The following is a 25,939-nucleotide window of genomic DNA, read 5'->3' as shown; positions in this document are numbered from 1 at the left end:
CGCTGCTTGCAGCTATATTTTTATTTTAAATTTGGTAGGAATGTTGCCAGTAGGTTATAGAATAAAACAAAAATGTACATTTTACTTTAACACATACCAATAAATAGTAAAACCAGAGAAACTGATAATTTTGAAGTGGTCTCTTAATTTTTTCCGCGGCTGTATACAAACGGATTATTCAACTCCGTTACACCAGCAACCGGTACCGAGAGCCTGTGTCAACAGCTGCATGTCCAGATGGCACCTTGTTGCCCTCTTATAGGGGCCGGACTAGTGTGCCAATTATTGACGTTTAGAGTAGAAAGGGCAGGGAGCTGTAAACACGCGGTTCCGTGGCGTCAAATCAACCCATCCTGCTACATATGCATAATTTGTCATGGTATTCGTGGCGCAGGTTGAGGGTCCTATCACATTGGAGTTAATCTAAAGTTGGTTGGAAAATCGACAGACGCAGGTGAATGAATGTCGAATTACGAATGTTTGATATAAAACTAACTTAACCACTACCACGTCGTCAAACCGAAAGTGGAAATGTTTGTGAATGCTTGGGACTGACGACATAGCCTAGCTATTATTTAGTTCCCACCGATCAATTGGCCTACTGCCATCCAAGAGGTAGGTTTTGGACAGGCCATTCCGTTTTATTGCGTAGGCTACATTATGTGTTGGTGATTGTTAAATAACAATCAAGAACACTAGCAACTTTCAAATCGGGTGACTGCCGACTCGAGGCTACTAAGCCCATTCTCCACTCTGTGACGGTGGGTAAACAACGGTAGGCTACTTCCGAACTTCGAGCAAGAGACAATTTCTCACTTGACGACATAACATTCTTGATCTAACTCCTGAACTTTGAAAATTAATAAATCTCGTGAATATTAAACCATCTCTTTTGTTCAGGTGAAAGGCAACCAACACCAACAATTTATGACAATTTGTCACAGTCTGAACATGGATGGTACTGCTGAAAGCCAGCAGGGACACAATAATGACTGTCAGACGAACAAGACAGAGTGAGTAAACCAATGCAAATGCACAGCACATTATAGGGAAACTTCGGGATTTGTTTTTAGCCTGATCGGGATTTTCTCAATGGCCAAAAACAATCAAAATTGGTCTAGTATTGAGTTAGAACGTTATAACTGGTGTTACAGTTTAACTGGTGACCATGTTGTCTTGTGAGATTTGTATGCGTGGTGACTAAAGTCCATGTCTTGAACGCCAGATGTTGTGTTGCGCAGATTGGTAATTTTCACGAATAGCAGGCCTACTTGGGTGCCTTAGTCAGTGACGACGAGATGTTCGAACAATCATGAACACCACCAGTTAATGTAAAATGAATATCCGTGTCAGTATTATCTACATACAACAATACGAAACACACGGGCCAAAAATGTAATAATGAAGTCCTGCGACGGGATGCGTCTCGTGCTGTAAATCTCAGATGGGTGATTTCCTTGATCTGCTTTTACAACGTCACGCTTTACCTTCATAGGCCTACATCTTTTCAACTGTGTCTGTTTACTCTTTACTTGTTTTACCTGTGTCTATTTATTTCACAATTGTAGGAAAATGACGCAGATCTATCAGTAGCCTACAGATACTTTCCATGTACTCAGACACTAGAATTACATTATAAGCCTGTCCGTGTTGGATATAGTGGGTTTACTTTGACGCGGATGATTGTGATTGGCAGCTAACATTATCTTCTTGGGGCAGATATGTTTGTGTTATCCCCTATTTTATAGTTTGCTTTCTAAAGTGACAAAGTAGCACCATCTGAAAATGTTTCATTTCAACAGACACGGTGAAATGGTAGGACAGAGTATCTGTCAGAAGCACGAAGAAGAACTGGACCTCTGGAAGTCTACCTGTTTTTTTTGCGCTTGTCAAGAAGATGAGCAGCTTTACGAGCTAATGCAGGTACAGACACCAAAAGACATACTGTATTCCTGTCATCCACAAAGCAGTGAGTAACAGCAGTATGTTTTTTTTTTTTTACATGGAAATGTTTCTGTAGGTGAACAAGCAGGAGAAGATCCTAACAACACCACAGTCAAAGATTGAAATACAATGTAACCTAAACTCTTTCAGCCTACAGGGGTGCAACTGCCGAGTGTTAGGGGGGTATGCAGCAACAATTTTGCCCCCCCCCCCCCCCCCCCCATCCAACTAACTCACTACTCGTAGTCCTAAGTTCTAACTGCTTGTGTGTTCAGCGGTCATGGTGCTCACTCTTCTATGTCAAAATTCTATTAAGGAATCTTAAGAGATAAGGCGCCTACTCTAGCCTGTTTAGTCCTCTAAAATGTTATATAACATTAAGGAAATGCAGAAATGATTTAGAAATGCACAACAGCAGCAGCTACATATAGAAAGTACCCCAAACATTTTTATTTTTATCATTGCTTTTGCGCCCCCATGGTGTGGCGCGTATACCCACTTTTTGCGCCACTGACAGCCTACTGTATGTTGCCTGTTTGATGGATATTGCATGTTTAATTGTTCAAAGGTAAACATCAAAATACACAAATTGTGTCTTGCCCACCTCTACGAGGCATTTCAGGCACTGTAAGAGCCTACCCTTAATTGCCAGTGAGCTGTGAACTGTGAATGGCTCCTCCTATTCTTTTTAGCAGTCACTTTGGAAGTTTCTGGATACTTTTGAGAGTATTTATTTTTGTGATACTGTAAAACAGTTATGCTCTAGATTTCCGAAACGGTATGGCATGATCATGATGAGTTTTTAGAATGACAAAAAAATTTACTGTTGCCTAACCCCTGACATCTATAGGCTCTATCAGTGTAACGACGCTATCGCCTATAGCAAAAAACTGCCTATGATATTACATGAGGTCTTTTTATATCTAAAGGTCTTTCTGAAGAAAAGAACACCGTCTGTGAAAAAAGGTGAGTAACATGTACTGACCGGGATTAATATGGAACAAATAAGAGCACTCAAAGTTGGTGATAGGTGAAAAATTCACCCTAGTTAGTGCATGAAAGTACATTTATTAGACAAACAAACAAAGACAATTGCAATTGGGCTCCCCTACCAGCCGAGGCTGACAGTGAAGGCCCTGATAAACTCTTTGCACAAAGTTTATATAGTCAGAAGTTTAGCTTTGAGCAGGGATGATCACGTGGTGGATTTCTCACGTCCGAGGCTCCCTGTCTTGCAAGGATGGCAGTTTTGCACAAGGTCGGAAGAAGCACAGTTCCTCCCTTATCTCCTCTGGTCTAAACATGCTCTTGTTCATATGCAGACTTAGTGGCACCTAATATTCTAGTTGCACACACAGAGAGAAAAGCCATCCTCCTGCTTTCATAAGCACATAATTCATACAAGGAATATATTAATACAAGTCACTTGATTATTATATTCTTAAGTCATTAACAGTGTTTGGAAATAATCTCTATCAGTTGGAATATTGGAATATGGTTGCCCTTCATACACCTTTATGAGGCTTGATGTGCCACACACCGCGCCTTTGTAAAGAACGGACAGATTTTAGTGACTGTTATAAGCGTCCTTTCATTGTAATGTGCAAAATATGTCATGGTAAGGTATGTGTTATGCCCCTTTGCAACCACACTGGCCTTGCTGTGGCAGTGTGACAGTCTTTGTTTGGTGCATGGGCATAATTTGCTTGATGAAAGCCATGTGTAGTTATCTTGTCAGCATACAGTCCGTATCACATTACTTCACCCATTTCTGCTCATAATGGCCTTTGGAGAAGGATGAAAGTTGCGTCTGTGTCATTGCTAGATTGTAGAATTGCAATTAATAGTACATGCTTTCATGCTTATGTAAATTAAAATGTTCAATATCTTACGGCAACATCTGACCTGGCCAGATGGTGAAGAGAGACATTCTGAGGACAAGAAACCCTCCACCCCCTCTACCTCTCGAGGTATGGTCTAAAATATGACAACTACTCTGTAATAGTTTATGCATGAATTAATGTGATTGTACAAAGATAAAAATGATTAAGAGGATGGTGTGAAAAATGAATTACCTATAAAAAAAACTGTAGACTGCAAAATACCTGCATAATGTGACTTCAATGTTTCAGTTGAACCAAATGTTAGACCCGTTATAGGCGTAATTTCATTGCAGTGTGCACCTAAAAACATGGCATGGTCTGTGTTACGCCCCCCTGCACGCAGTGGCAGCGCAACAGTGTTGCTTGATGAAAGCCATGTGAAGTTATCATAATGATCATCGGAGAAGGATGAAAGTTACATCTGCGTCATTGCTAGATTATAGTATTGTAATTAATAGAACAATATAACCGCCTAGGCAAAGGCAAACTCTCAAATACCCACGACAGAGAAAGAGATTGTGTTCATGGTTACCCTTCATACATGGAATGTCCACAATTGTAGAATGAGGAGTTCTAAAGAGGTGAATCTTTAAACTCTGTGATACTCCATGAATGATGATCAAATAGCACTAGGTAGGTCATTCCACCATTCCCTGAATGTACCAACATTTTCTTGCTGATGTTTGCGAATATGCTATTGCTGGGCTAGATTGTTTGAGGTAAATTTACACTTGCTCTATAGTTATCACCATGCAGAATTTAAGCCTTGGCCAGAAAAGAAGCCGGCCTAATGAGGATGATGGCGTAGCCCAATCCACCGCACCCAACTCCGCCTCTGAAGGTATGGTTTCAAATATGACGATTACTTTGCAGTAAGTTTGAAGTTATTATAAAGAGGTGTATGTGTCTGTACGCATACAGTGCATGCTTGTACAATCACATTAATACAAAGATAAACATGATTAAGAGGATGTTAGGAAAAATTACTTACCTATGTGACTTCAATGTTTCAGTTGAACCAAATGTGTTTCCATCTGACCTAAAATATTGTGTGATTGACGTCCATAATAAGGGCCAGATGTTACATGTTAGCGCTCGATATAGGCCTAATTTCATTGCTGTGTGCAGCTAAAAGCATGCCATGGTCTGTGTTACGCCCCTGTGCAAATTACCTTATCACATACCTTCGCCCATTTCTGCTCATAATGATCACCGGAGAAGGATGGAAGTTGCATCTGTGTCATTGTTAGATTGGAGTGTTTTAATTAGACCCACGACAGAGAAAGAGATTGTGCTCATGATTACCCTCCATACACGTTTATGTGGCTTGATGTGCAACACACTGTGCCTTCACATCAGGAAGAGAGGACGGGTCTACCAGATAAGAAGGCATACTGCATTGTATATCAGACATTACATTTAACAATAATAACTATAATAGTCATAATATGACTATTTTTGGGCTTGTAGAACATAGAATGCTAGGCTTGATTGTTTGGGGTAAAATTGCACGTCCCGTTTAGTTCTTAGTGAGCTGAATATAAACCTTGACCAGAAAAGAAGTCGGCCTAATGAGGATGATGGTGTAGTCCAAACCACCGCCACCACCTCCGCCTCTGAAGGTAAAATATGACGATTACTTTAATGAGGATGATGGTATATTCCACTCATGCAAATTAACTGATCTTGTTGCTTCATGCTTTCATGCTTATGTAAACTAGAATGTACAATGTCTTATGGCATTTTCTGACCTGGCCAGAGTCATGGATTCATGTAGGCCTGCAAGATTGTGATGACATGCCTTCTGAAGACAAGAAACACTCCACCACCTCCTCTGAGGGTACGGTTTAAAATTTGACAATTACTTTGCAGTTAGTCTGAAGTTATTATAAAGGGTGTATGTGTCTGTACACAGTGCATGCATGTGCAATCATTTTTATACAAAGAACCAAATGTGTTGCCATCTGACCTAAAATATTGTGTGATTTACGTCCATAATAAGGGGCAGATGTAACATTTTAGACCCGTTTTATGTCTTATTTCATCGCTGTGTGCAACTACAAACATGGCATGGTATGTGTTACGCCCCTCTACACCCCCACTGGCCTTGCAGTGGCAGTGCAACAGTGTTTGGGTGGTGCATGGGCATATTAAGCTTGATGCCATGTAAGGTTATTTTGTCAGCATACAGTGCTTATACAGTCCATATAATTATCACTTAGATTTCAAGTCAATTTATTTATTAAAATAACCCCACATTTCTGTAAACTCTGTGGTCTGTCTGCGGGCTTTCTAGAATCTTTTGGACTTTTTTTTTGTGGAGACGAGACTTCAGAGTTTTTGTATAGGGTAAGTGAAGAGGCACTGCGTTGAGCAAAGTCCTAGGTTTAGAGTGCCTCAGCTGGTGGCTTTGCTTCAAAGCATTTGTTTGTTATTTTGCTTTGTTTTTTTGTTTATTGTGTTGGGTGGTTATCCCAAGTGTGGTTATGTTTTGGAATCGGACGAAGGGCTTATTCTATGGTCGGCAGTCTACTTGAAGAGTGGCAAGAGGACCAGCCCACCAGATAAGTAGGTGTATTGTATAACAGCATCGGATGTCAGACAGCAAAACATTGCTCTGCACCCTAATGGCCTTGCACCATGTTTTTGAGGCCGGTGCTCACTGTCGTTTTTTGTTCTTAGTGTTAACATATTTATGCCATAAAATTCAAGGTTAATGTATGAAATAATTGAAATAAACTCTGTTTTTGTGACACCATGGTCTGTGTCCAAAATATGGTGTGGCTCATTATGAGCCTAACATGTAGCACCTTTAATAGCTACTGATGGAATTTGGATTCTGTTGCCTTCAGGGAAGACATATTACACTCTTGCTCCTGGAAAGTCGGCAGAATACTCTAAAGATATCAAAACATGGCTAAAACCTCTGTCTGAGGTGAAATCGATGCAGAGTTGTGATATGATCCTGGCTGCCTGCATAGTTGTGTCTCGTGTTGGAACAGATGTTGAAGCAGCACTGAAGGACATCCCTGGTATGAAGCACAACATTTGATATTGTTATTATGTTTGAGTTAACGTGCTGTTTTTCATATGAGCTGCCATAACACATACACTGCTTTAGCCTGGAAACATGCCTTTGGATTCATTAGGGCTTGGGTTATTGAAATTTACTTCAATTCAATTGATGCTGCATGGCTCACAGGTCATGTGGTGATCACAGGACTCCTGGCCAAACAGGCAGTTCATATATCACACACACAGGTGGCTGCTCATATCACACACAGGTGGCTGCTCATATCACACACAGGTGGCTGCTCATATCACACACAGGTGGCTGCTCATATCACACACAGGTGGCTGCTCATATCACACACAGGTGGCTGCTCATATCACACACAGGTGGCTGCTCATATCACACACAGGTGGCTGCTCATGTCACACACAGGCAGTTCCCATATCATACACACAGGTGGCTGCTCATATCACACACAGGTGGCTGCTCATATCACACACAGGTGGCTGCTCATATCACACACAGGTGGCTGCTCATGTCACACAGAGGTGGCTGCTCATATCACACACAGGTGGCTGCTCATATCACACACAGGTGGCTGCTCATATCACACACACAGGTGGCTGCTCATATCACACACACAGGTGGCTGCTCATATCACACACAGGTGGCTGCTCATATCACACACAGGTGGCTGCTCAGTTTCCCAAGATTTCATCTCCGCAGTGAACAGATCTAAATCTTTCAAATGTTCTGTTATTGTGAGATTCCAAATGAAAATCAGTCATCATTCTCAACACTCAAACCACCTCCACAGTTAACCTGTCCTGACAAGCCCTTCGCAGTAGAGAATTTCCATTAAATAGTCCTAGGCAAATCTGACTTGATGTGTAGACTGGATTGACAGCCTAGCTCATGGTATGAACATGCTGATCCAATATAGAGATGTAGACGTTAGATCACCAAAAGTGTTACCTGAATTAATTTGATACTTTTGGGCGAAAAGGTGTTGTTCAGAAGTCTTTGTCTTTTTAGTTGTTATTTAGCTGGTTAGCATTAAGCGTGTGATAATTATAGCCCCTAGTGACATGTACTGTATGTGCTGTTTTATCATCAGTCTTTTATCTTTCTCCTGTTTTACTTTCTGAACAGAAGACAAGCCGACCATTCTGGTGGTTCTGCACCATACCATTGATCCTGATCATGTAGTACCAGACAGCAGTAGGTTTACCAAAAGGGAGGACATGCTCATTGTGGACTGTCTGTTTAATGAGGATGATGGATTATTGAGATGTGAAAGAAATGACACTGCACAATCTACTATGCTGGAATGGATCAATGCAAAGGTATATACTGCAGTGTGAAGTACACGCAATATAAATTGTAGTATTTTAACATATTACAATTAGAACGTTTTTTTTTAATTTTGAGGAAACACAACCTCAGTTAATCCTTCCTTAACAAGGCATGTAGAACCTGATAATGTAATAATTTCCCGATAATGTAATAACTCCCAATAATGTAATACAAATTCCTTCATAAGTCCCTAAAACATGTAATAAAACCTGATAATGTAATAAACCCGATAATGTAATAAAGTGCAATTCCCAATAATTTTGCAGAACCTGATAATGTAATAATTACCTGATATTGTAATAACTTTGGTTGGTGCTGTAGCATCAGGTCTCCAGTTTCAGAGGTCCAAACAGTGAAGCTGTCCAGAGACCTGCTGCTTCACTATTAGCAGATACAGTATATATTTTATATGATTGCGAATGCACAATTTTTACAATGGTGAAAGGGATATTCAGTGGTAATCAACTAATAGAGAAAAAATAAGAACATTTTGGTATGTTATAGACCGGCAGCTAATGGGCACATACTGTACCAGGCCAATCAAATCGTCTTTTGTCATTCGGCAGTCGCTCTGATTGGTTGTAGCGCCATTCCTATTGTGTGGCATTGCGTGCAGAGGCAACTTAACAGACAACCGTTAATCCCGCCCACACTGAAAAAAAATTGTGTTGTGCCAGACCCTTGTACAGCTTCTTGCTGTAGAGGTTTGGCTTGCGAGGCTAAAGGCCTATACCATTGGGATCAAAATATGAGCAAAACAATAGTGGGTGGTTGTCTACACAGCATCACTACTTGGTCTGAATAACTGGTCTCCCAACATTTCAGCACTGACCAAAGTTTTTACAATATCAGGAATTTATTACATTATCAGGTTCTGCAAAATTGAGGCTAACCTGATAATGTAATAACTTCCAATGATCAGGTTTTATTACATCTTTTAGGGACTTATGAGGGATTTTTTATTACATTATCAGGGTTATTACGTTATCAGGAAATTATTACATTATCAGGTTCTACAAGGCAGACTACACAGAAAATAGTTTTCAATAACTGCCATTTCAACTATTATTTATTTTGACAAAACACCCATTTGAATTTTAGGTAACACTCTACTTTTGCAAACAAGTGTTAGCCATTAACACATAATTAGCTATTCATTATCTATATATATAATTGCCTGATATAGTCTGCATTAATCAGTATTAGGCCTGTATTCACCAATGTCTTATTCTAATTGATTTTGTATTAATAAATGTATTCTGGGTACAAATCTTTAATAACCAACTAGTTATGAGAAGACTGAAAATTGGAAGTTTGTAGCTTCCTAACACATTGTCTGAATATTTTACATAGGGACAGAATAATTGCAGAATTGGTTTTCCTGTCAATGCTCCAGCATGTCCAAGTAATGGTAATTGTACCACAACATATTGTCTGAATATGTTACTTATAGGGACTTATTGCTAAATGCAGTGGCGCAGCAGGTCCAAGTAATGGTAATTCTTCTCACCCAGGCTGCTAGTGGGTACTGGGAGGCAGGGCCCCTGGAAGGAGTAATGAGTGCACTTCAATCAGTGATGCCTACCTAATATATCAGTACTGGCCCAGCATGAGTTCCCTGTTCTGAAGTGAAGGATTACTTTCCATATGATCAGACTGAAATTATTAAAATGGGCCGCTACCTCTACAAACACTTTCATCCTTAATAAACTGTAAATATCTCATTATTCCTTTAATTAATGGTGCTTAATGCAGACCGTATTGGGAAGTTATACAGACACTAATTAGTTGTATGTGAATAGCTAACATTAGTTCCCTAAAGTGTTACCTTTAAGACTTATTTTTTAATCTTTGTGTTTTTTGTTAAATATACAATACTATGAGGCATCTTGTTGTTTAACCTCTTAGCATTTGTCAGTCAATGACTTTGTGTGGATTGTGTCTGTACTTTTGGAGAGACTTCATACATACTGTTTATAGACAGATGGATGGATGGACATGCCACAACTAAACACTCTGATATTCCAGGTGTCCATTAAAGAAACACCATGGATTTTTTCCCTCTTTAATTGGTCCTGATGTCTATGAAGTGATTTGAGGTCGGGCCTTGGAGGATCCCATGATCATCTTCTGGTGTTGTTGTTATTGAAATTGTTAAAATAGTAAGAAAAGTGGAACAGATGAATACCAACACAAAGCACGACCCAGAGCAGGCCATCTCAGATGTATGCATACATTCATAATGCAATCATATAATGCTATGCAATATAATATTATGCAATCATAAACTATTGTAATGATTATACGCGTACGCACAAGCATTAGACTCTGATGCAGTGTACATAATGCATTATAAAATGTTGATTGAATGTATTATAACTAGTGCTGTCAGTTTATTACATTATTAACGGCGTTAACGCGAACCCATTTTAACGCCGTTCATTTTTTTATCGCGCGATTAACGCGATGTAAAAAAAAAAAAAAAAGTTTTTTTTTTTTTTTAGATTAACGTTATTTTGCCCTCCCAAACGTTGTAGTAGGCTAACGTCACGTTTGAGTGAATGATGAGCGCGATACAACGAAATGGATGATTAAAAGCTTCTTCACTGTTGTCTGAAAATGTCAACAGGCAGCTGGCAGCAAAAAATATTAAGCCATGGTTTAACTGCACTATAGGCTGAGTCCATGTTTATTTTAAATGTGCACTTTATAATTTTATTTTGTACCGCCCTGTTTGGCAATGTTGTTTTTCAATAAAATAAAACATTGCTTAAAGCAAGCCAATCCACTTTTCCATGTTGATAACAGCATTAAAATAAAATAAGAATGATGGAAAAAAAATAATTGAAGGGGCATTTAGAATAGATAAAATTTGCGATCGCGATTAATTTTAAGTAATTTAATCGCGATTAATTTTGAGTTAACTATGACAAAAATGCGATTAATCGCGATTAAATATTTTAATCGTTTGACAGCACTAATTATAACTAATGTCAAGAATCTCACCATGTTGCACAGTGCATTATAACCAACACCCTGCCCAGTTATTAACACACACCAGTCACTGTGCTGATGCATTTTAGCAATTTATGATTAGTGATTAGCACAAGATGAAATAATACCTTTTAGTTATTTAAATTTTTCATAGCATGTATCTGCTAGCCTTAAGTCAATTATGAAAATGCCCTTACATAGCATAGGCAATAAAAAGTGAGACATTTTGCCAAGGAAAAAGCAAATTTTATGAATGTAACATCCATTTCAATAACATTTTTTGTGCAGATAATAAAAACCAGTGCATCCAAATAACTTGTGCATCTGTCATTATTAATGTAACGTCAATTTCAATACACCCTCGATGAAACTGCTGGTTTTTTAATGAAAATTATTACACATTGTGGTATTCCTATCCATTATGCTTACACAGGGTCTAGGTTCAACTTGAAACTGCATTTCAATAGCTCAAGCTTTTTTTAATAAAGCTAACTCATCACTGTAACAGCACCTTGATGGCCAAGAGAAAAGTACTGAAAGCAATTGAGGTTTTCCACACTGCCTCAGTGAGTCTGTCTGAAACTTTTACTGTGTCTTTCTCTCATGAATGTTTATTTTTTGATACAGGACAAAGTTCCACCTCCAGGTCTTCATCAGAACCTTCACTGCTAACTGTCCTTAGGCAGTTTTCCACATTCATTAACCAATGTGATTTCACACCAACTTTAATCACAACTTTATGCATTTGTTCATGTTTTCTCCCCTGTTTTTCTGTTCACTTTCTCCTCTCCTCTCCTCTTTCTCCGTGTCTGTATAGGGTGTTGATCCTCCACCTCAAGAGGTTCTGTCCCATGGCAGTGACCCTCACCAAACAACACCAGGCACTTACTGGACTCCATTCTGTTTAGATGAAGCTCATCCTATGATGTTTTGCTCAGCAGTGTCCAGCATAGGTGGAGAGAGGGACAGAGAGCCTGGTGAGAGACGGGGAGGGAGACCCTGGTGGAGAGACCGGGACAGAGACCCTGGTGAGAGACAGGGAGGGAGACACAGACACTCAATGGACAGTTTGTTTAATGTGGAAAATTATTGACCTGCATAAGGACATAAAGGCTGTTTGATCTTGTGGGAATGAATGCTATGTGAATGTGTGTGTTTTCTAAATGTACAACTAACTTAGGCAATAGTTTGTTTAATAGTGGGCTTCTATGCATCATGTATTACTGTCCTCAGCCACATTTGCTCAGATACCACCAGAGGTAAGACACACACACACTCACATATGCAGAGAAAGGGAGAGAATTTTGAGTATATAAGAAAGGCAGGCATGTCTGACATCCTTGTTCTTTTGATAGGATGATGGCCAGCGACTACATAGCCGACTGTGAGGAACAGCCGGGCCAGTGGGTCACATACAGTGACCACTGTGTCAGAGTGAGATCTGAGGAGGCCGTCCTCAAAGACAGGGAGAGGATGGCCTACATGCTTTTGTACATAAATAAGTTAATTTACACCATCAGCTACAGCTCAACACGTACATCTGTGTACACAACCTACCCAGTATCTTAGTAATAATGACCCTATTTCAAACATCCCCCCCCCCACGAAGCTGTATAGTCTCTCACACACTGTTTTAAAAGCCTCTACCTAACTCCGGTCTTCCTACAGAAGAAACACATGCAGGCATGCAAACTTGTCGCTTTTCGGCGAAATTCGCCGTTTTCCCACCGAAATATGCCATTTACGTGAATCGTGTAGATCCGAGGAGTTTTTTTTTTTAGGGGGGGGGGTTCCGGCGTGCAGCGTTTGACTGCGGGAAAAAAGTCTAATATATGTATTTTTTTATATTGAAAACTCGTTATCATCACCATTACTTTCGAGTTTATGAGTTCGTCTGCCAATGATATGAAAAGCACAACTCTCAGGCTGTCAAAAGAACATAATTAGCCAATCAGAAGTAGATTAGGGCGGGTCTTGGGAAAATGTGCTTTCACCACCGACTTTTCTGTATCGCTCTGCCTACGTAGATGCCAAAGTAGAGATACTGTCACACCGAAGCAGAGTAAGTTCAAGAATCCTTGGGAAGATGCCCTCCTAGTTGATGAAGGATTGAAAAAGAAATGGCGCTGGGCATGGATAGAAGAGATAGGGAAGGACGGTAAGCCTTTTGGTAGCCGGTGTAAGAAGTTAAGAGAAGCAGGTGCTCTCTTGTTGTGCTCAAGAAAGCTATGCATGCAACTAGCGGGAAAACGTCCACTTATGAGTAAGACCCCGCTCGTAGAGCAGCTGTTCGTGCTATCGAACACACAACGCTTTTACTGGGGCCAACAACCACATCTGATGTACCGGCATCCATAACTGACCGTTTATGTGCCCTGAAAATATCGTTCAACGTTCATCGCAGAACACAATCCAGGCAAGCTCGCCCAACCCCTGGTGAATTTATGCCAAAAAATAGCTGAAGACAAAATTGCTTTGACTAAACTGTCAATATCCAATCAGCATGCCAGCTATTTTAACACACACGGCATAACACCAGAGTTTAAAAGACGTATTTCGGAAAAGCTAAAGTTTTCCTTAAATGTCGACGAAGCCACCAACAAGAACCTGGACAATGTCCTCGTTCGTTTTTTTGTTGAAGATTACAACCCAGTAAAAACGCAACACTTGCCAGGCAGGAACATGAATATAGCCAATGCCTCAGCAATTAGGCTACTGTATGCTAGAATAAAAGATGTATATTTTATTATACGATGATTTCTTCTGAACGAAGTAATTATGGAAATGTTGCAATATAAAACTACATTCTACAGCTCACTGTTGCTCTTTAACGGTTTAAAGTGAATCACTGTCCTTTTTCATATATCCTCAATGAAATGGTTGCAAATCAAATCTTCTTTCACTGACTGAATTTCACATACCATTATAACATGTCACCTTGTGATTGTAGGTCATCTTGAAATCTTCCAAGGACAAAGCTTAGCAGCAAAACTTGATATCAAAAGAAATCATAAATGCGACATGTGTTAGCACCATATTTGTAGTATATTGATACTATAACTGTGTAGCTAGACCTGCTATCTTATTGGTAGTTAAACAGTGCCATCTAGTGGTGATCTGGTTATGTGGTAATCCCCATATGTTGCCTGTGTGAGTTAGTCTGAGAGTGGCAATAAAGAGAAGCAGACGTGTTTAAGTTGGTCTCCGTCATCTTTAGCTTTAGGAATATATCAACTGTGTAAGAGCAGTCTGAATATATTACAGTGGCGACGAGGATGGGATATATTTTTAGTGGAAAGGGATTCCCAGTTGCAGAGCTAGTGAATTAAATAGTTTTACACGAAAGCAACGTGACTACCAGAGAACTAGCTGCTAGCAAGACAAGCCAAGCTAACGTGGAGTGTGTCGCGTGAAGTTAACGGCAGCATGGCATATTTCATCGGAAACATTGGCGAGTACAAGGAAGGTAAAGAGGACTTCGAGTCATACCTCGAGAGGTTCGAGCAATGGATGATTGTCAATGAAGTGGAGCAAGGTAAAAAGGCCAACGTTTTCCTGTCTATAATAGGCGCAGAAGCCTATGGACTGTTAAAAAACCTCTGCATACCAGATAAGCCAAGTAGCCTCCATTATGACGTGCTTAGCGGGAAACTAACGTCCCATTATAAGCCCAAGCCACTAGTTATCGCTGAATGGTTTAAATTTCAAAAAAGGAACCAACAAGAAAATGAATCTGTGTTGGATTATGTGGTAGCGTTAAAGCACCTGTCCATACATTGTGAATTTGGTACTCATTTAGACGAAGCACTGAGGGACAGATTTGTTAGTGGTTTGAGGGTGGAGGCTATTCAGAGAAAGTTGCTTACTGAACATCAGCTAACATTTGCAAAAGCATGTGAGTTGTCGTTATCAATGGAAATGGCATCGAAGAATACGATGGAGTTTGCCAGCAAAATGAAAGGAGCTGCCGCGGTGAACAACATAGACCAGAAGAGAGCAAACAAGAGTGCGTGGAAAAGTAGACCAGCCACCAGCGAGTGGAAAAGTAAGGTCACAAATGACGGTTCCAGACCACAGAGAACAGAAACGCACCAGCCTTGTTACCGATGTGGGGGTAGCAGTCATGCAGCGCAGGTATGCAGGTACAGAACAGAGACATGTCACAAGTGTTCAAAAGTTGGACACATAGCAAGGATGTGTAAAGCTGAGAGTAGGCAGGGACATACACGGTATGTGGCTGAAAACAGCAGTCCAAATGACACATCAGGAAATGATGATGATGATGATCTGTTTGGGTCATATTCCATGAATACAGTGTATCCAACCAATACAGTTGGTAATGGAAAAAAGGACATTAGAGTCAATGTGCAGTTAGAAGGAACTCCAGTGGATATGCAGCTTGACACAGGAGCTGCTGTCACACTTGTGTCTGAGATAGTGTATAAGAAACATCTCTCTCATCTGCCACTGAAAGAAAGCAAAGTGCGGCTGTCAACCTTTTCCGGTGAGAACATTCCCTTGATGGGACAAGTGACTGTCAATGCGAAATATGGGAACCAGAGTGGTGATTTACCCCTTGTGATAGTGAAAGGTGACAGACCAGCCCTCCTTGGCCGTAACTGGCTCACAAACTTCGAACTAGACTGGGCAAGCATATTCTCAGTTATACCAGCAGGGGGCAGAAATAACGCAGACGTAGAGGAAATGTTGCAGAGACACAAAGCAGTGTTTTCTGAGGAGCCTGGCACTATTCGTGAGTTTAAGGCCAGCATTACAGTGAAGCCAGACACCAAGCCAGTTTTCAGGAAGGCAAGACCAGTGCCATATGCACTAAAAGACGCAGTGGAGAAAGAGTTAGACAGATTAGAGAAAGCAGGCATTATCTCAAAGATAGAACGTAGTCAGTGGGCCGCCCCAATAGTAGTTGTACCCAAATCAGACAAGTCAATTCGTATCTGTGGCGACTATAAAGTCACGGTAAATCAGAGTGTGGAGGAGGAGAACTATCCACTACCGAACGCGGAAGATCTCTTTGCCACACTGGCCGGGGGCACTCTCTTTAGCAAATTAGACCTGTCACATGCCTATCAACAGCTTGAGTTAGAGAAGGACTCAGAGAAGTACTTGACAGTAAATACTCACAAAGGACTGTATGTCTATCATAGACTTTCATATGGGGTGTCCAGTGCGCCTGCTATGTTCCAGAATGTGATGGACCAGATCCTACAAGGCTTGGAGCATGTGACCTGCTTCCTAGATGACATACTGGTCACGGGCAGAACAAGAGTGGAGCACCTGAGGAACCTAGAGGAGGTACTGAGCCGGCTGGAGAGCTACGGGGTGAGAGTAAAAAGGGCTAAATGTACTTTCATGCAGGAGAAGGTGGAGTACCTGGGGCATCTGATTGACCGAGAGGGACTTCACCCCACTGAGACAAAGGTTGCCGCCATAGGAAATGCACCCCAGCCCACAAACGTCACAGAGCTACGGTCATTTCTTGGACTGTTAAACTATTATGGGCGTTTCATGAAAGACCTGTCGACCGTACTGCAGCCGCTACACCAACTTCTAAAGAAAGAAGTCGACTGGAAATGGACACCAGAGTGCGCAGCAGCATTCAAGAATGCAAAAGAACAGCTAGTGAAGACCTCAGTGGTAGTTCATTATGACACAAAGAAACCCCTGAGATTAGCTTGCGATGCATCCCCTTATGGGATAGGTGCGGTCATGTCACACATAATGGAAAATGGGGATGAGAAACCAATCGCTTTTGCGTCACGCACACTGACAGAGGCAGAGAGTAAATATAGTCAGATAGAGAAGAAGGCTTTGGCTATAATATTTGGCGTGACCAAATTTCATAAATATCTGTATGGCCGCAAGTTCAGCTTAATAACTGACCACAAACCCCTCCTTGCCATCTTAGGACCCAAGTCTGAAATCCCCACACTAGCCGCTTTGCGTATGCAGCGATGGGCACTGAGACTGATGGCTTATGACTACAGTATAGAGTACAGAACGTCAGCAGAAAATGCAAATGCAGATGCATTATCTAGACTGCCAGAGAAGGGAAAGGATAATACAGCAGAGGAGAACAGTATCTTTTATTTCTCATTAGTTGATGAGCTTCCCGTGCAGGCTACAGAGATTGCACATAGCACACTAAAGGACCCAGTCCTATGCAAGGTACTGGAGCTGACTCGTTCTGGATGGCCGAGTTATGTCAAGGATGACACACTGAAACCATACTTCACCCGAAAGAATGAACTGTCTGTGGAACAAGGATGCATTCTGTGGGGAATTCGAGTAATCATCCCACCAGCACACCGAGACCGACTACTGAACGACCTACACCAAGGGCACCCCGGAGGGTGCAAGATGAAGAACTTGGCCAGGAGCTACTTGTGGTGGCCCCAGTTAGACAGTGATATAGAACGTGCAGTACAGCAATGTGATGCTTGTCAGAGTGTGAGGAAACTACCAGCAGTAGCACCACTACACTGCTGGCAGTGGCCTACTAGGGTGTGGCAGAGGATACATATTGACTTTGCAGAGAAGGATCAACACCACTTCCTTGTGTTGGTGGACAGTCATTCGAAATGGCTTGAGGTAATTCCCATGGCAACAACCACAGCTGCCAAAACGATTGAGGTGCTGCGGAACATCTTTTCTTCCTACGGTCTTCCCGAGGAGATTGTTTCTGACAACGGTCCTCAATTCACCTCACAGGAGTACAAGACATTCCTGCAAAGCAACGGCATAAAGCAGACCTTGGTACCAGCCTACCATCCTGCTTCTAATGGAGCTGCAGAGAGAGCAGTCCAGACAGTGAAAGCATCACTGCTGAAACAAGTGCTCGATGAGAAGAAACAAAATGTCACCATAACAATTCAGCACAGGCTAGCAAACTTCCTGATGTCCTACAGGATTACACCACACAGCATTACTGGTTGCCCACCAGCTGAACTCTTCCTCAAACGTCAGATCAGGACCAGGTTCAGCCTACTTAAACCAGATCTCGCTCGAGTGGTGGAAGCCAAACAACAAAAACAGAAAGACTACCATGATCAAACCGCCTCCAAGCTGAGACATCTGTCTGAGGGTGACTCAGTTCTGATCCGAAACTTCCGTGGAGGAAAGGAGAGGTGGACGAAAGGAACGGTGGAAAAGAGACTCGGTCCAGTCACTTACCTGGTGTGGAACGGAGTGAGCCGACGCACTGTCCACATCGACCATCTGCTGTACAACCGGCCGTCCAGTCCAGAGACCGGTGAGTTCCAGGATAAGCAGTTGGACGCCAACGACGACTACCCTGCAGTGGTTCATGCGGATTTGGGGGGGAAAGGCACACCTGGAGCAGTAGGTGGTAGCCCGTACTCACCTGAAGCTACACCATTGCCACAGATGCAGGCGAAGGAGACACTTGCTACACCTTTACCAGGCTCAGTGGTCTGTGACAAGGCAGTGACACCGGCCAACCGAGCAGCCACTTCCCCTGAGGTGTCTGGGCGCAGGTACCCCCTGAGAGAGAGGGCGCCTCCTAAACGACTGACCTTGTGATCAGTCAGTTCCTGAGAAACATTGTTCCTTTAAACAAAAGAGTTCCTGTTTATAAAAAAAGAAAATGTGAAAAAGAGTTCCTGAGACTAACATGTAAATGGGTTTAATGGTTTGGGTTGGCCGTAATGATTTAGTTGAAATTTCTGAAAAGTAGTTTGCCAGAGCAAATGTTTTGTTAAAATTAAATAAGGGAGTTATTATTAATGGGAACTTCATAGTTTAAGGGGGAGGAGTGTAGTATATTGATACTATAACTGTGTAGCTAGACCTGCTATCTTATTGGTAGTTAAACAGTGCCATCTAGTGGTGATCTGGTTATGTGGTAATCCCCATATGTTGCCTGTGTGAGTTAGTCTGAGAGTGGCAATAAAGAGAAGCAGACGTGTTTAAGTTGGTCTCCGTCATCTTTAGCTTTAGGAATATATCAACTGTGTAAGAGCAGTCTGAATATATTACAATATTGTAGTGAGGTGGAGTATTGCTGACCATCTTGGTATTGCAGTTTCAAAAGTCCCACCATAATCTGCCATCATTCATTTCTAAATTTTTGACCCTGTAAATGTGTCCTCGCCACAGGACGATCCCCCCCCCCTCGCACTCACCCACATAGAAAAAAAAGTACAGGCTCAGGATTTTTTTGGCTTTAACCCCTGCGTGAAGAAGCGGCAATTTTTCCTCTCACGCAACCTTCTCACCTTTTTCACCCCTGACCAGTTTGCATGCCTGGACACATGTTAACTTGAAAACTGTTTCCTTCACACTTTTCACCTGTGTGTGTTTTTATGGCGTGTAAGTGAGGCGGATTTACCACCCTCCCTAACCCGTCTGCCTAGGTCTGCCCTCCCCATCATCATCAGGGGTAAAAGCACCGCTCCAGCGGGCTAGATAACACAAATCATTTGTCATGTATTCGCGTGCGCAGGTTGTGAAAATTCATCTAAAGTTGGTTGGAAAACTTTCAGACTCATGTCTGAAATACGTTTTTTGAAAGTCGAATAACGAATGTTGAATATTAAACACTTCAACAGGGTGACCTCACGTCATCAAACTGAAAGTGAAAGTGTTTGAGAAGGCTTGGGACTGACGGGGTGACCATTATTTAGTTTCTAGCGACCAATACTGCGATCAAGGAGGTAAGTTTCGGCCATTCCGTTTTACTGCGTAAATGATTTGTTGGTGGTTGTGAAATAACGACCAAGAACACTCGTATCTTGCAAATCAGGTGATTGCAGAGTAGTAGGCTATTTTAGACCACCCGGACAATCCCTTTCGGCTATTTTGTTAACTAGTTCTGAACGCTGTGTGTAGCCTAAAGCAACGATAGTTCCGAAATTCCAGCAATATTTCTCAATTAAAGACATAACAATCTTAATCTAACTGTAGCCTAACACTTTGAAAATGAAATTTAAAGCAGGCCCCTATTCTTTACGACGCTATAAACCTGTGAACGTTATCTGTGTACCATAGCCTGTGTGCGTGTCTCGTGAATATTGAATCTCCACTGTTGTGCAGGTGAAAGGCAACCGACACCAGATAAACGATTTATCATGAGTGACAGTCAGAACACAGGAGGTAGGCCTGCTGCTAAACATCAGCAGGGAGATCGTAATGCCTGTCAGACGAACGCCATTCGACACCCGGAGTGTTTGGACATTGGGACATACAAAACACAACAGTGAGTAAACCACAGCCAATGCACAGCACATTAAATGGAATCTAAGGGATGTTATTAACCTGTTCCCGGTTTCCCCATATGTTTAGGTCCACATTTTTATTTGGGACAAAACGTTCAAAATCTGTTCAGCATTTAGTTAGAACGTTAAAAACCGGTGTTCCAGTTTAACAGGTGGCCATGTCTGGTGAAATTTGTATGCGTATTCCAACTCTTAAAGGGATAGTTCGGGATTTTTGACATGAATCTGTATGGCATCCCCATCACCAGTGTCATGCAATCAAGCTGACTTACCCCCGGCAGCTGTCCTGTGAGCAGAGTTCTCATCCAGTTTTGGTCAAGCGAAAGTAGTCCGGCAGGTTTGCTAGACCCAGCAAAATAAAACGTTTCTCTTCCCAAAACATTATGTGTTCAAAAGAGTGATATATTTGCATCCCAAAAACATGGTAGTGGAAAAAGTCACACCTCGTTATCACTTGGCCCTGTTTTCTCTCTGTTCAGTACGCGCGATACCGCAACCTGACAGCTAGGGCTTACCTGTTTGATTCGCGAAAGTTGATTTGCGAAAGTTTGATTCACCAAAGTTGCCTGAGAGAAACGTCTGTCACAGGAAAACGATGAAAACTGAGAGTCGATTCACCATCATCTTTGTAGCAGCGTGAAGTTGGCCCAAATACCAAAATGAAACAGGAACTAGCGCTTTAGGCTAATAGTTAGCATTTTTTCAGAATAAAAGTTTTCGGTTTTCAAGAAAGTATAAATAATAATAAAATAATCTGTTAGCTAAATTGTCGAACAATGAACACATATCAAGTCTAAAGCACATATTACAATATATATCACAAAATCTAACAGAAAAAGTGTCATATCATTAAAACAAGAACTGCAAGAGTGTGCTTGCTCTGTTGCAGCCATCAAGCACAAGCAACTGCAGTGGCCAAGAGCGCATATGTTGTTGAGGGGCCTCAGCCCCTTATACATGCGTCAATGTAAAGCTGTTACATTGCGCCTACCACGATAGAAACTCGCGAGCGTGTTACAATTGCCTCATGTATAAGGGGTCTAGATGTAAACCGTTAGTTTTTCCGCCGATCGTCTGAGCCTTTCGAGAGAGGTGGTTTACCACGTTAATTCGTCTTACAAAAGGGCGTGTCAAATCAGGCCAATGTGTCATGGGGGAGGCCGTGCGTGACTGGGGGGAGACGGTGACAGGAGGCTAGAAAGTTCACTGCATCATCTCTTTGAAATTCCTTATTCCATGAGTGGTAGGCTACAATGACTGGCTGTTTTAAAATATAACTAATAGCCTAACGAAACAAAATAACCCAGGAAGTTTCATCTTCGAGACGTTAAGGCTTCTTCCAATACTGACAGCTGACTCATAGTTTGCAGGTTTGCGGGAGACGCGACATTTGAGGGATGTCACTTAATTTAAACCTTTTTTGCTTCCGTTAGTGTGTGTGTGTGTGTGTGTGTGTGTGTGTGTGTGTGATAGAGACAGAGAGGACTCAGTAAAACATCGGAAAACACCGTGTCTCGTAAGCCTTATACTATCAATCACCCCCACAATGAAATATGCCATTACAGTCGCGACAAACTTCTTGGCATTGTGGTGCGCCCAAAACGCAAGCTATAAACGTAGCCATCCTAATGTAACCAAAATATACCTCTGCTGATATGCCTAACCTTCGTTCTATTTAGAATTTGTCTTAGCACTATGCAGGAATAAAATAGCATCTACAGTGTCAGGATTCAGGCGCTCTCGCCTAGCTTCTATAACGCGCCCTGCTGCACTGAAGGAGCGCTCACTCGCAGCACCTGTTGCTGGAACGCATATAATTCGTTTTGCAAGGTGCTGTTGTCGTGGGAACGACTGGCCTGGTTTCTCCCAAAAGGAAAGTAGATTTTCCTCTGCTGATCCCGCGTCTATATGGAAGTTTGTAGAGAGAATGCCGGGGAGTAAAATGCTCCCTTTCCGTTACGTCTGCTGCTGGCTAGTAATACAGACAGCCGGAAAGGTTAATAAACGGAATGAAATAGCTACACATTACACACGCTATGTTTTAATAAAAGCCACGTTACTCACATACTGGTTAACACTGTTTGTTACAGCACATAAATGTTTGTCGCTACATCCAAACTGCGTCACCGTTGTCCCTCCCTGTGCTCCAGCCGCACCATTTTGCTTGCAATGTGCATCATTTAATTGAAATATGCTTATTGGCATTTGTTGCACCTTAATCATTTTCTACAAACATGATATGCTATGTACGGTGTAGTAGACTGAGACTCTATTCACTACTGCACAAAAACTAGACACGTTTGAAAAACTAGACGTTTGCAATGAAGTAGGTTAACTTTCGCCAATATCTCCGTAAGGGAGATGGGTTATGTGCTCAAATTTCCTGGGATCAAAGAAGACGTTAGTATTCATGTGCAAACTAAAAATCACGTCTCAGGATTGCTGCGCATGCAAGTTATTTCGGGTGTCTCAACTGTAACTAATACCACTGTCATATAATTATGAGTCCAGTAAAAGACGGAGCAAACACAGTTTTCTACCGTTGTTGAAACACATCCACGCGTAGACTCGTTTTCTTTCCATCCGAGAGTGGTTATTCAAAGAAAATATTAAGAACTATATGCTGATAGAAAGAAGGGAACTTTAAGCCACTACACTGCCTGTGCCCGATGCGGATCCACGTTGATGTTGTTAGTAAACAAACCAGGTGGGAGCACATCTCCGTGGTCTTTGCGCATGCCCTAGGCAATGTAACCGCTTTACATTTTGCACATGTATACAGGTAACGACAAGAGCCGTTTCCCTTGAAAATCTTCACACCTACACGCGAATACGATACGATAAACTGATCTGATCTCAGTGGCACATGTATAAGGCCCTACAGACTGATATCTGAGAACAAAATCTGTATAGTAGGCTACTGTGTTTTCTGTGTTTCAATACAACGTTGAATGCAGGTTGTAGGATGAATCTGCCAGCCTTCCAGTGTAACCATTACTGCAGTGACACTGAATACACCTTTTTGTTTTCAACCAATAGCCTATATTTTAGCAAGCAACCAAGCTCAACCATAATATTTTGGCTCCACTGACGTTTAGACATATGAGGGTATCTTTGTTGTTCTGTTTTTGTTTGTTTGTTTGCTTGTTTATTGTGAAAGGGTCTAGTCTTAAAATTAAGGTGACCAGACGTCCCCGGTTTCCGGGGACAGTCCCCGTTTTTGGTGGCCTGTCCCCGGCTGGAGCTGTCCCCGGAAATGTCCCCGGTTTTCACAGATAGACCCGGGATAGAAATTAAAAATTTAAAAAGAAAACGATGACCAAAACGTTTAGTTGCGTAGCCTACACGCCACAGGCTCAAGCAAGCCAGCCAGCAGCCAGGGCAGCAAGCTCTCGCTCGGAGCTCAAAGATCTAGAATGACCGTCTTTTTAGTATTTTGATTGGTGGAGCGCGGTAGAATCTTTGCTCTTTTTTTTATTTAGAAAGAGATCGCGTTCACTCATTCATTCAGCCAGCTAGTTCTGGCAATACGAGTACAACAAGATAGGATAGCATTGGGATAGGTTAGTGTCATTGTTTATCATCTATGTCATATATTATTTAACTCATGATCTACATATTTAACCCATGATCTACAATAATCATATTATTTAACCTATGATCTACAATTTGCAACAATGTGTGTGTTAAGCAGCAGCTATCTGTTGGTCAGATGTCAGTCACATCTGTAGACTTGCTAACTAACTTTGTTAACTTTTTAACATTAGCAGTGATACTAGCTACAGTACTATGATATTTCAGTTTCACTAGTCTGGGTTACTACTTAGAGGTAGTTGGCAACTTGACATTAAATGAAACCACTTGAAAGCTGAGGAGTGCGGATTTACATTAATCACAAACCGTATAGCTATGCTAGGTGTCTGTCTAGGTGGCTCCGGGAACGTTGGTTTAAAAGCCGCGCAACCACTCTTCCCTGCCATCAATTTTGTTGTAGGCTTTAGATACAGCCTGGTTGAACACGAACGTTTTCGTTTTATATTGTATCAACATACGTTTTCAAATAGCCCTGGGCCAGGTTGTCAGAATCTGTCTATTTTTTCACTATAACATTATACTCAAAATCGGAAGAATATATTTTTCTTTGTCAAGTTTAGTCAAACTGCTGATGTTATGGCAGTGGGTTGCGTTCAAGATGAGGAAGCAAAAACAGTCTCATCAGTTCAATTTTAAGCAGGAGGTTAAAACATTTGCTAAAATATGAGTCATGTGCTTAGGCTACAGAGATTTTCATGTAGCCTAGAGTAAGGGTAGGACTACACTACCTAAAAACTAAAACAAAAAACGTATGTTCTTGTGGTGGTCTCTTAAAAGACACTAATGAAATGTGTTTTTCCCCACATTAACTTCACATATTCTGCATTAACAAAGATGTCAACTGGAAGTGTGCCACAGAACTTGTTATTATTTAGATTATTCAGATCTCCCCCCTTCACCTTGACATTGCTTGGATTTTTTTTTACTGAAATTGTATTTTGAATCTTTTTGCTTGTTTGTTTCTTAAATCACTTTTGGTATAGTAATACCTAAAAAACAATTCCAAAGATCATGGAGTGTATGGGCTTAATCTGTATTTTCATTGTTCCAGCTGATTACACAGAATATAGGAATACACTGCATTTAGTTTTCTCAATGGCCTTAACATGTTCTATGCTGGAAAAACATACACCTGACACCCATATGTGCAGACCAGTCACTTATCAGACAAGCACAGAGGTTAGGCCTACTGCAAGGAAGCTTGAGTCAACGTGGTTCTTATCACAAAAAATTGGTTCTAATTATCTGGCAAAAGGTTGTTACCTTTACTACTCTTCATTTCAGCCACTTTGTGATTAGTTTTAAGATAAATACTCTTTGTTTGACACTTCCCCTTGCAATTTACAAGAACAAGGGTAAGATAAACTGCTTTATGAAAAAGGGCCCAGCCAGTGTCCCCGTTTTTCCGTTTACAAAGACAAAAACTTTACGTTTTGGAGGTATTAACGTATCTGAACTGAAATTGTCCCCGGATTTTGTCTCAGAAATCTGGTCACCTTACTTAAAATAGGCTCCAAGTGACATTATCTCTTATGGGGTGTAATTATTTCTCCAAAGGTCGCATGAGGGAGACATGGGCTTGTTTTGATTTTGTATTGGTTGCGGATGCAATAAATCTTGTCTGTGCTTCAAATGTAAATATATTTATTGTCTCTCTATGGTGGAAATCAGATGTATTATGAAACTTGCATATTTACTAAGCACAAACATTTCAGGTGTCATGGTCATAATAGTTCCAGAGTTTCGTTATACTGACTTACTGAGCTAAGTGAATTGTTGAAATTGTTATCTTGGTAAAAGGACACATCTCTGCAACAATATATATGAAATGCTGTGAAATGTCATAACCAACAGATTTAGCTAGACGGATAGTTTTGACAGTTGAAAGTGGTGTCAATGAT

At 41.3% G+C, this 25,939-nt stretch overlaps 1 protein-coding gene across 3 annotated transcripts; it reads left to right on the top strand.

Moving 5' to 3' along the window:
* Positions 1–336: 336 nt before the first annotated feature.
* LOC308365712 (uncharacterized protein) lies at positions 337–11,472 on the top strand. Of its 3 annotated transcripts, none has more exons than XM_080839244.1 (11): positions 337–454; positions 901–1,013; positions 1,803–1,923; positions 2,874–2,910; positions 3,858–3,914; positions 4,570–4,668; positions 5,351–5,449; positions 5,587–5,667; positions 6,680–6,859; positions 7,993–8,186; positions 10,225–11,472. In XM_080839244.1, exons 2-11 carry the CDS (start codon positions 928–930, stop codon positions 10,273–10,275), a joined length of 1,005 nt encoding a protein of 334 aa, XP_080695370.1. In that variant the 5' UTR covers positions 337–454; positions 901–927; the 3' UTR covers positions 10,276–11,472. The 3 variants fall into 3 exon arrangements, with proteins under 3 accessions (XP_080695370.1, XP_080695372.1, XP_080695371.1); XM_080839245.1 differs by having other exon boundaries at positions 392–775; XM_080839246.1 differs by lacking the exons at positions 3,858–3,914; positions 4,570–4,668.
* Positions 11,473–25,939: the final 14,467 nt, after the last annotated feature.

This window comes from Sprattus sprattus (assembly GCF_963457725.1).
Source record: "Sprattus sprattus genome assembly, chromosome: 5".
NCBI lineage: Eukaryota > Metazoa > Chordata > Actinopteri > Clupeiformes > Clupeidae > Sprattus > Sprattus sprattus.
Note: the sequence above shows the minus strand (reverse complement) of the source record. Positions and strands in the feature narration are given on the sequence as shown.

Bases quoted from the DNA above. Each gene is read 5' to 3' on its own strand.
- LOC308365712 (XM_080839244.1), top strand. From the start codon at position 928: ATGACAATTTGTCACAGTCTGAACATGGATGGTACTGCTGAAAGCCAG. The intron at 5,668-6,679 runs GTACGGTTTAAA...TGTTGCCTTCAG, and splicing joins CTCCACCACCTCCTCTGAGG to GGAAGACATATTACACTCTT. The intron at 6,860-7,992 runs GTATGAAGCACA...CTTTCTGAACAG, and splicing joins AGCACTGAAGGACATCCCTG to AAGACAAGCCGACCATTCTG.